Source organism: Diadema antillarum, unplaced genomic scaffold, assembly GCF_040938485.1.
Source record: "Diadema antillarum isolate AM-2024a unplaced genomic scaffold, OU_Dant_1.0 scf00000180, whole genome shotgun sequence".
Lineage (NCBI taxonomy): Eukaryota > Metazoa > Echinodermata > Echinoidea > Diadematoida > Diadematidae > Diadema > Diadema antillarum.
The window spans coordinates 679,355-691,571 of NW_027271069.1; the positions used below are offsets into that span (position 1 = coordinate 679,355).

Sequence of the window (12,217 nt, forward strand, 5' to 3'; positions counted from 1 at the left end):
ACATGAAACAAGTCTTTAAAGCTTGACAGTTACATAAATACAGTTAATCTCACCCAAGTACTTCCTCCCAGAACTTGAACAATGTTTCCAGTTTAGCATGCCTGTACAGTGATGGGGCATTAAACTGCACATTGCTTGAATATGAGACCGTTCTGGAGCAAATAATTTTCACACAACAATAGATATATAATGTACTCTTAAATAATTCCCACAAGAATTGGAACAATCATCCCCCGACATTCCCACTGATTCTCATTGATCATTTACTAGCCATCCCCTTTAAATCAACCATTATAACTTCGAACAATCAAGAAGCACTTACAGCAAACTGCATTCATTGCAACTGTAGTACTGATTTTTAACCTCTTTTTGAAAACAGGTCCCTGGACTTCACTCACGCACTCACTCACTCCAAGATGTTGACACTTGGGTCTCTTCTTAAACAGAACTTAGTGGTCTCGTGTACAAGTGTACCTCTATCCGTCATCCTTCGATGCATTGCAAATGATGAGTGAGGCGCTACAGCATCAACCCATCAAGTCATGGGAGAATCGTGCTGCTGAAATGATCATCTTGCCCTCATTAAATATGCAAGTCTGAATATTACTGCATGTCTTCCATTTAACAAATAGGAAGGAAAATAGGAAAATGATTACACTGTATATATTTATGAAATCTGCACAAATATTCCAGGAAATTTACCCCCTCCCCCCACCCCATAAAAAAAAAAATGACACTCTTGAAAAAGAAATAGTAACTTAAATCCTTTAGAATGTGACATTAACTTATGAATCAGTTTTACATTTAGTCATTAGAGAGCTGTAGATTTTGACGCGCATACGTTTGAGCCGACGCTTGCGCTGGACGTTCTCCTCTCCCTGCGTCGTGTGGAAAAGTAGCTTTAGATTACGCTGGGACGCAACGAATAAAAAATACAGTCGCGCCCCCATATGATCAGTGCATGAAGAAGCTCTCTACGTCGCAAACTGTGCGGACGTGAAAATAGCCCAGTACGCGTAGTAAACAACTCAGGTGACGCAAGCTAAAAATAGATTGACTTTACGCGCGCTACTGCGCAAGCTCAGATCATGTTTTTTTCCTTTGAACGTCCGCGCGTCTAAAGTCTAAGGCTCCCTAATAATAAAAGGCTTTAGAACATTCTATTTCTGAGACAGAAACAAACAATGAATGAACAATATATGAACAACACGATGGATAGGGAAAACTACCATAAAGATATACAGAACAAACAAAAGAATGCAGTTTTGGAGACTTTGGGGATCAAATGTTGCAATTTCAAAAATATGCTGACACACCACAATGTTTCATAATTTCAGTTAATCTTTAGGCCTTTAAGCCTTTAGGAAATTATGAAGTCCCACCATTTTCTCTCACTCCACAACTATAGCTAACAGTGACTAGGACCCCGTTTACAGTGCGGGGCTGGGCCTAGCCGCGGCCGAGCCGCGACCGAGCCCAGCCTCAATTGCGAGGCCGGGCCCCGCAATTTTGTCCGTTTACACTGCCGGGCTCGGCCGTGCTTTTGATTCAAACCTTTCGATATTTTGTCGTAGTGGCACTCTGCTTGTAAACAAATGCAATTTGGTATTGTCTGGTTTGGTTTTCAGACACTTTGCCAAATGAATTCCGTGGCGACGAAGTCACCGTTCGGGCAAAGGCCTTTGCCGAAGGGAAGAATCCTTTGCAGGACAAAACCACCTAAAACTATACTAGTTTTCGACGTTGAGGGGGTTAATATCCTGAATAGCGAAAGATACAGGCAGAGGGTTTGGAAGCCAGACTAAAATTGGCCACGCAATTGGCCGCGCATTTGGCCTAGTTTGCGTTTACACCAAGAAAAGGCCGGGCTCGGCCATGGCCGAGACCACCTCCAGAGCGAGGCCAAATGCGAGGCCAATTTTGACCTCACATTTGGCCTTTTGCGCATTTACACTGAAGCGGGGCTGGGCACGGCCGCGGCCAAGCCTCGCACTGTAAACGGGGTCTTACATAAGTAGCTTTATCAAAGCAGTTGTCATCATACAAACCATATCACTTGCACATCTTTCAGCATGGAACAGGGTTAAAACGGCTCTGAAATTTCTGAAACGCTATGCATAGTAAGATTGCAAAAAGGCATATCTTTGGAGCAAACATTTTTGATAGTGTTGCTTCAAGGTAATTTTCCAAAATTTACACCACATAATTCTACATTGCTCATGAATGCAAAAGGGAATGGATATATGCATTCTTTCAAGTAATGTTTTCTGTCACAGTGATAAAGCTCAATTGTTCAGTCAAGTAGCATGTAAAACACTAAGCATGTACAATTTCCCATTGATAACTATCTATGTGTGTGCATGTTCTCATTCTTATGAAGAAAAATAAAGCCGTCAAATTAGGGAGGATTTATATCAAAAGTCATTATCTTGATGACATATCAGCTTGGAGAAAACTTTTGAAATATTTTGATCTCTTATTACTGGCCATCCCAATTCTACTTTCTTTCAAGTGATTCAAACTAGTAAGGGCTACTTTACATGACATATCAATTATATGATACATGTATATAAATATATGGCTTTGTTTTTGTTCTGAATCAAGAAGCATCTGGCAAAACCATAATTCTATAGGGGAAAATGCCCACAAAAAACCCCAAACAAACACATGCTTTCATCGATAGTCAAGAGCAACAAAGAAAAGTGGATACGTGAGAGATGTTGTCACGGAGACTGGCTCTGCGCTGCCTGCTTGGCATTGAGCATCTCCAGGACGTGATGCATTTTGTAGAACTCTGCGTAATCCCTCGCTGTCTCATGTCTGTCACCGGTAGCCTCTCGAGGAGAATCTGATTTCTGGAAAAGTTGGTTGGCAAAGAAAAGATGATAATACAATACAATAAAACATAGGCACACATGTACACTATACTATTTGAAACTAAATTTATACTAAATTGCATGCTCATTGGTCCCATTCATAGTGGAACTCCCCAAAGAGGGTTGGTTTTCCGTATGGCGCGCTATGAACATAACTGCCATATCCGAACTGGTTCATCTACAGTCACATGCATGTGTGGGTCTGGACTACTAGTATTATAAGAGAACATTGTTTTAGTGGTGGGTGTCTGTTTGTTTTGATTTGTTTGGGTTTGTTTGTTTGTTTGTTTGTTTGTTTTTGGAGGGGCGAGGGGAACTTTCTGTATTGTTTATTTGGGATTTCAATTACTATCAAGATGGTTACATCAAAAAAATTCATGAATCTACTGACACAAGCTTGAATAGTTAACATGTAAGCAGTTCCTATTCACGGAAAGCAACAATTATGTAAATTACTACATATTACAGAAATAGACAAAGGTTATGATTCATATGTATTGTGTGTGTGTGTGTATATATATATATATATATATATATATATATATATATATATATATATATATATATATACAATGTACACCATTTCCACATGCAGACTGTTTTATCAAGCACTCAATGATAATATCCAGATTGTCATTTCAGAGATGGAATTGATAGGCTGCGAGACTGATCACATTACAATTCTTGTTCTGGTTGATATAAGGCTGCAACACCCTCAATTGCTTTGCTAAATACCCAGTGAGCTCGATACAGCTCTTGGTGTTTTCACATACCCCATTTATACAGGGCATTTAGACAACTCCAGGAGCGTTCCTGAAGCACTCTAAACTCTGTATGAACACACAACTGTAGCTCTAAAGTACTCTAAATCATGCTCATCTTGAGGATAGGTTACGTAGAACTCCTGAAGTGCTCTAACTCCTGTGTAAATGGTTACCAACATATAGAGTGCTGTATGCTGCAACTGACAACCATATTTATGCTCTATGCATATGTTCAAGGTTACCAGGAGAGTTACACCTCTCTCAGGCACTTCATGTTTGGTCTGGGCTAGAGGCCACTCTCTGTATGATCACAATCAAAGGGGCAAAAGTCAAAGTGACTTTGCATATGTGACCCGCTGCAACAAAAGGGTCCTAAAGTCGCGGGAGGACAATTTTCTGAAAATGGCATGACATTATTCCCTTACTCTTCTACTTTAATTTCATATGTAGCACAACTCATAAAAGTACTCGGTTGCGGAGATATCGATGATGTTATTAGCGCATGTCAAGTGGCTGAGGAAATCATAGATTCGAGAAAAATGCCTTCAAAGTTTTCCTTCCGACGCTATCATGCTCAAGGGGAGGCGAGACAGTTTTCACCGCTTGACAATAGCAGGCATGCTCCTAGCGACCTCCACGATGTTCATTCAAGCTTAGCGCCAGCGGTCTACGCGCAACCAATCAGTAATCAGGATGCCACGCACTGACCAATAAGATCACTCCCTCGTTGCTAGGGGCGGAGTCTAGCTGCAGCGCTAAATCCAAGTCTTCGGACACGTTTCTGTCACGTTGAAAGTCAGAAAATCATGGCCCAGAAAATCACTGATTTCTTGCCTTTCCTTTGATCATTTAGCTTCGAAATTTCGGCAGATAATAGACAAAACAGTAGACTGCAAAATAATGCCAAAAACAGAAATCTGATTGTTTTGACCAATTTTGATGATGTGACTTCAAACTCGATTTTCTCGGCTCAGCCACCAGCGACTTTAGGATCCTTTTGTTATAGCGGGTCACATATACTGTAAGTGGAGTTCTGTCTCTGTTCAGGGGAAATACAAGGTTTATCAAAAGATGCACATCACAGTTCTCCTAAACTGACAATGAATTTTCAGTGACGTGAACACTTCTGAGCTTGGATAAGGAAGTCATATCCCTTTTACATATGAGCCATTTTTGGTGTTCAGTGGATATGCGAAACATGTTCACACATAATGATTGCACTCACCACATAAATGTAGTTGACATCTATGCCAGCACTGATGAGGTACTTGGCCACCTCTTCATGCCCACAGCGGATAGCTCTCATCAGCAACGACTCTGTCCCCCACTATGAGCAGAAAAATTATGAGTTTTGAAAGGTCATAATACGAGTTAAAGGCTGCGAAGAAAATAAGCAATGTGAATTACTGTATGTCTCTTTGATATAAGCAATCTTCAATATCAGATGCCATCAAGAAGGCAGGCTCTTTGTATCAATGTGTGTTTAAATAACATCACATACATTTCATCAAAAGAATCAAATGACTGACTACTAAAATATACACAATTATCTTTAGGAATTTTAGGAATTATTTTTTAAAAACATTTAACACTTAAACACTATGTAACCAAAACAAACAATAGGAACTTTCCTTCAATCTGCATAATGCATCATGCATGGACTGATGTAGAGTGAAACAGTCGTTCTACTATCTATTCAGAAAGTAAACATCGGTTTAATACATATGTAGAAATTTGACATGAAAGCAATTAAGTCAGACAACAGTTTAAATCAATCTAGGCAAAGCAATTTTCCAAGTAAAACACTTGCATTATCACCTGGTTAGATACACGGTCTCAAAGTGGCTCTAATGTCATTTCTTTCAGAGCATTCAGTATAATCACAATTTTTCTTTGTGGCTATTGCTGCGGTTTTCGTTGAGATTTAAAAGATCTTCAAGTATGTTTTGGGTTTGTTTGTTGATTTCTTTTTAATTCTTACAAATTTGAAGTTCAGGTGAACTGAATGAAAGACATCCTCATGTCATATGTGACTCAAGTCATACATGCTGGCCCATTAGATCTCTGAATGGTAAAAAGTATGATCTGCATTCACCCACCGGCACCTCATTGATGTTTGCTCCTAATTTGATGGCAGTGTTTAGGTCGTCCAAGTCTCCTTGCTCTGTAGCATTGATGGCACGCTAAAACACACAGGATGATTCACACAAAGTCACAGTAAAAATTGGACAGAGTGAGACTCAAACCTGAAAAGTCTCAACATATGTGGAAGCCAGCATGGAAAACGATTTTGACTTAACCCACTGAAGACTAGTCCTGAGTATGCCTGGACAGGTGTCTATGGGGAATGTGTGTTAAAGCAATATCAGCTCGTCCTCAACATACTAATGGATATAATGATAAACTCCGGTCCAATATGAATGGGACCTTTACTGAACGTTAACAATGTTTTATAAAATATTACTTGTAATTTGCTTGAAGAGGGCAAGTGTGCAATGAAGTAAAGGATGGATCTTGCCCTACAGCTAGGATACAATTCAACAGTACTATACATCAACCTGCTGTCATTTCAGCCCCAATGTTCCTACACAAACGAGCTTAGTGCTATAGAACTACAATGAAATAGGTAAAAACCATCTATGATGCAAACATTGATTAATTCATATCCATGGTTTCAACAGTATTTGGTGACATTGGAAACTAATAAAGGCATTTATCCATAAAGCATGATGATTATATATTTCATACCTTTCAACTATTTAAATACTAGGGTTGCTTGATGTTACATTAGCCACAGAAGAAGTTAACATCCTTTCTTTTTGATTGACAAACACAAAGGGTGTGTTATAGGCCCCCTATCATTGTTTGCTACTAGAAAACTCAGTGTCATCCGATATCAAATGTTATCTTTATTATTGGCCATGATACTCTAACAGCCCCTTCAAAAGCCAGTAATTCCTCTGAAAGGGCACTTCTATTCATAATGAACAGAAATCAAATGAAATTAAATTCTACTTTTATATTCTTGGAGAAGGGAGTGGTTACTCAAAACAATTTCTTTAAGTCAGCAATGACAATTTTAGCCTGTGCAAATCAAATTGGCATACATGATTATGAATTCATTCTTATGACATTTTTTTAGTTGAAAGCAAACACACAGTGTACAATGCTTATAAAGAGACCTAGATACAGTACTTGGGTACTTTTAATTTACATACTAGTTTTGGGCTTATAACTGCTTGTATGCTATGAAACTGTGCACACACACAAATGGCAATCCTGTCTTAGTATACTGAATATATATACCAAAATACACTCACCTCTTGAACTTGCATTTTGTACATGTTTGCAGTCTTGTCGTAGGTTGCCCTGAGAATGAGGGAAAGGAAAATATCAAAGTGTTAATTATCATCAGGCAGATTATGATTAAGATTGATATCCAGATTTGGGCATCATTAAACTATGAATGAGAAAAGTAAAAAAAAAAAAAATACCCAGAAAGGAAAGGATCACTACACTTAATTCAATCTTATTCTGGTGATCAGTTAGTCAAAGCGAAATACCCCTGCTTCACACAAACTGGCTTGGCATGAGGTGTCATATCATTTGGTTAATCACTGGGACAATACATTCATAGTCTGAGTCAATATGGAGATAAAAAGGGAACAGTTTGAAATAAAAAAATCAGGAATTTCAAAAGAGATAACTGTCATATTCATAATAACTTGGTAAAGATTCTAAGCCATGGCAACTCTTTGATGAACATGATATGATTATGATTTTTCAATGGCTCTTATCCACCCCAATAATAAATCAAAGTTCTTCAAAGAAAGAGAAAAAAATAGTCCCTACAGAACGATACAGAAATGATATGTGAGATCAAATATCAGGAAGATATGACGTTTTGAAATTTCCTATTTTTTCTTTGGAAAACATCAGTTGGCCCTACTTATAGCATAATATTCAAATCAGCAAAATTGAAAATGTCATGCTCTCACAATTGTGTATTCATTTCATACACAGAATTTACAAAAATCTCATATTTCAGCTGTGTATTATATAAACATGTCTTAAAACCACCCAAAAAAAAACACAAAAAACAAATCTTTACTCTCATGTACCTTATGGTATGGAACATGCTTTTACTTGTATTAGAAATAGTAATTTTTCTGAATTTCATAGCATTGGACACAAAAAAAAATTGTGAGGGTATATCATATGGCATCATCAACTTGCTCATCTCCGTTCTCTGTCACATTTGATATGCTTACCTTTCATGTGCAAAATAAACCATGAATTACTATGAACCATGTGTATAATTCTGAAAGTGATCATCGTTGATTATATTGTACCATACAGAAACAATAAAATGAAATGAAAATGAAATGAATATTCATAAGGACTTAATTGTCAAGAAATGTTTTCCGAAATAATGTGGAATTTCAAAATGTCGTAACTTCCTTCGAATTGGTTCTTATCAGATTTTTGTCATTTTTGTATCATATTTTTGGGGTGTACTTCTTCCTTAGTCTCAGTCTTACGGGGGAGGCGGGTGGGGGTCTTAGGAAGGAGTAATCATGAGGATGAATATTTCTTGATACAAGGCCTAGCCTAGTCACGGCTATAGAACCTTTAGGCTATAGTGTCTAGGCCTATCATAATTCAAAGGCCCTTGATCAAAAGATCGGTCTGTATCTGGTCATCGGGGATACAATATTGTATGTTCCGCAGAGACTAGCTAGGCATCTATGTTGCTTGGTTTCACAGAATCCCACACCTGTGGAGGAGAGCCATAAATGTTTTTTTTTTTTTTTTAATTATATATACAGTTGAACCTCTATTATCCGGCCTCCCTTTATCCGGATCTCTCTATTATCCGGACGCAATCTCGCCGTGATTTCTTTTTAATAATTACGGGAAGAAAGGGAGATTCCCAACTCCTTGAGAACTCCTACCCAAACACACATGAATTACATATTACTTCCAATATGATTAACATACATTGCATCAAATTTCCTTCCAAATTGCTTACCTTCACACATTTCAACATCCCGAAACATCCCCAAATGTAACAATGAAAAGGTTGCAGTACACACATTACTACATGTGGTACTACAATGGGCTACATCAGTACATGTGTATGTATATGTACATGTATAAAGCATTGAGTCTCCCGTATCCGGCCAAATCCCTTATCCGGATGAGCCCCGGTCCCGACTTGTCCGGATACGAGAGGTTCAACTGTATATATTTTAAAACTCCTCCGTACAGACAGATATTTTCTGTCTACACAAGCCCCAACTTTAATTGGCATAAACCCTTTAAAAAAAAAACAGGCAACAATTTGCACTGAGCCAGACAGACATTTCACAACCACCTGCCAGTGTTTTCAAATCTGCATCTTCTCAATTTGTCATGAAATTTGTTAGAGGTCCGACATTAAAATTACCTGTTTGCACGAACCTAGAATTGTACAGTTTAGTCAGACTGACAAATTGTGAGAGACATAGAGGATGTAAATCTACCTATCTCAGGTGGTCTCCCAAACTTCGGCCAAATATCAGGCATCTGATAGCCTAAACCATGCAGGGCTGCTTCAAAGATTACTCTATGCTACGCAACCCCGCAAGTCCCCGGGGCGCTCCTTGAACGCTTCCATTCGAGCTGGTAGCAGTAAAAAACTCTACGTTGTCGTTAGGTTCCTACAAGTACAATGCAATGAAAATGTATGCTTTGTGCAACATACTTTTTAGGGCGTAGAGTTTTTACTGTATTAATTTTTAGGTTGATGTTGCTATCAACAGTTCAAGGAGCTGATGTTTTATCATGACAGTGCCGAGATTGAGAGGAGTGTTGTTACAATTTTAACCCAAACCCAAAATCAAGGGCCAAGACTAAACAACACAACATGCACTAACTTAACTTCACAGATCCCACCCAAGGTAGAAATCTAGATCATGTAGATAGCCGGCCCGGCTAGCTAGTGTGGATCTAGGCTAGTTACACTTTTTGGCGACTTCACCTTCCACAACAACAAATACAAACGATTTCACACGTTAATTTTACAGTGCACTTTACCTTCGTACAAAATAGGAATGATGAGATACAGTGTACGTCGATCAGGTGCTCCCAGTTTGACTCCGACGTCCAGAAACACACAGGTGGAGACCGAGGGTACGCAAACGGCGACAAAGAAAGTTGTGGTTTGCGACCGGTCAAGCGTGACGTTACTATGGATCCTCCATGCTGAAGTTGGTTGCATGCAGCTGATGATCTCAACAACTATGATCGTTGAGGGCAGCATTCTCGGTGGACATGTACATGGATGGTAAGTGGAAGAAAGAGAACTAATTAGATAGATAGATAGATAGATAGATAGATAGATAGATAGATAGATAGATAGATAGATAGATAGATAGATAGATAGATAGATAGATAGATAGATAGATAGATAGATAGATAGATAGATAGATAGATAGATAGATAGATAGATAGATAGATAGATAGATATTAGATAGATAGATAGATAGATTGATTGATTGATAGATAGATAGATAGATAGATACGAGTAGATAGATAGGTAGATAGGAAGACAGATGGATACTAATGTACATAGATATATAGATAGATATGGATAGATAGATAGATAGACCATACATAGATAGATACGAGTAGATACATAGATGGGTAGATAGATAGATAGATAGACAGATAAGATAGAAATTGATGGATGGATGGGTGAATGGATGGGTGAATGGATGGATGGATAGGAAGGTAGATAGATTGATAAATAGATAGATAGATAGATAGATAGATAGATAGATACGAGTAGATAGATAGATAGATACGAGTAGATATATAGATAGGTAGATAGGTAGATAGATAGATAGATAGATAGATACGAGTAGATATAGGTAGATAGATAGATGATAAATAGATAGATAAATAGATGAGTACATGAATACTTGTACACCTAGTATTTATGGTTAAATGTGAAACATCTATAGGCCTACAAGTACATACACACATCCATGTATTGCACAATCACTTAATGATACATACACCTAGTACAGTCTACAGATCATTCTTGTTGCTTTGTGCATCTCTCTTGAATCATCAATCATCAATTAATATCACTGAGGACATAAAAAATGAAGACAATAATGGTATAGAAACTGAGACTTTAACATCACACGTTTTTACACAAACACAAAACACATTTGAAGGCCATGTGGCTGAGACTGAAATTAGCATTTAATCAATCAAGGCAGAAGTATGTGATAATTATGTGAAGACTATTTACAATCTCTATGTACAGATGACAGTTTGAAGACACACAGTTGAAATCTACATCTGATAAGGTGACATAATAAAATGTGTTACTTATGGACAATCATCATCAAAGCATGTACACTAGGACTGGTACATTGACATTTCAGAGAATCTCAGTGAATAAAATTTCACGATGCTTGTATTACAATGTACTTCCTAAGTATACATGTATGACACACAACTAGTTGGTTCCAGTACACAAGAGATGAAAAGAAGAGATTTCACTGCATTATCACTGTATTAGCATCCAACAACTTTGGTTGCACCAAATTTTCAATGCGTCATGCATAATCTTCAGGGTTTCAGATAATCGTCACATTGTCAAACGGCATTCAAATCCTCACTGTTCTGCTAGACTTTTTACCTCTGCTAATATCATGGAGCTAGAAACTCTTTTTGCGGTAATTATAAAGGTACATCATGTGAAGCAGTGATCTAGACCACTGCTTTTTTGACATCATGTTGGCACAATGTAAACACACAAATAATATCACAACACAAATGCTATGAAATCACATAGTACACTTAACACAACCGTGTATAGGGGGACAATTGCTAGATTGTAGATGAATATTCATCACATCATAGACAGCTGGCTAACATAACCACAGGTCATGAATATTCATTTAGTGGATTACATCCTTGCCACCTGAATGAATTTCACATGCAATTCATGCACTTTGTCTATGCAGTTATTTTAATATAAAATTTCATTTCCACATGAAAGAAATGGCACTGATAATGAACTAGTTCATCATGAACCCTCTAGAGTCATCTGACAGGCTTAGAAATAAAGAAAAATTGCATGTCCAGTACATAAAAGTCTGCACTTCACATTTAAAGATCTACAGAATGTCCAGCACTTTGATGCTGTTGAATACAATCTCTCTTATACCAAAGTTATCCTTTTCAAGGTGAAACTATGAATGAATGTGTCTTCTGTAAAAGATGAAAAGAGTATAAATCAGAATCATATTGTTTTTTTATCACACAGTGATATTAGATGATTGAAAACAATCAAGAACTAAGTGCACCTCCAATATCAAACTGAAGATCAGGTTTTCATAATTTGGGGAGAACTTTGGTCACATATACAGTATATCAAGAACACAATTAGAAACCATCTAGAGTGCACACTCGACACCAATACAAAAGTGGTAATTACAGCAGCATACTAGCATGAAATCCAACTAACCGTACCCCCCCCCCAAAAAAAAAAATGCATGCAATTCCTCTAAGCATAGA

General features: G+C 37.7%; 1 protein-coding gene across 1 annotated transcript; it reads right to left on the bottom strand.

Moving 5' to 3' along the window:
• Positions 1 to 2,723: 2,723 nt before the first annotated feature.
• LOC139723001 (uncharacterized) lies at positions 2,724 to 9,824 on the bottom strand. Its single transcript, XM_071634279.1, has 5 exons — positions 9,719 to 9,824; positions 6,961 to 7,009; positions 5,740 to 5,823; positions 4,866 to 4,967; positions 2,724 to 2,855 (listed from the first exon to the last, which is right to left on the bottom strand). The coding sequence occupies exons 2-5, from the start codon at positions 6,982 to 6,984 to the stop codon at positions 2,724 to 2,726; spliced, it is 342 nt and encodes a 113-aa protein (XP_071490380.1). The 5' UTR covers positions 6,985 to 7,009; positions 9,719 to 9,824.
• Between the last annotated feature and the right edge of the window lie 2,393 nt (positions 9,825 to 12,217).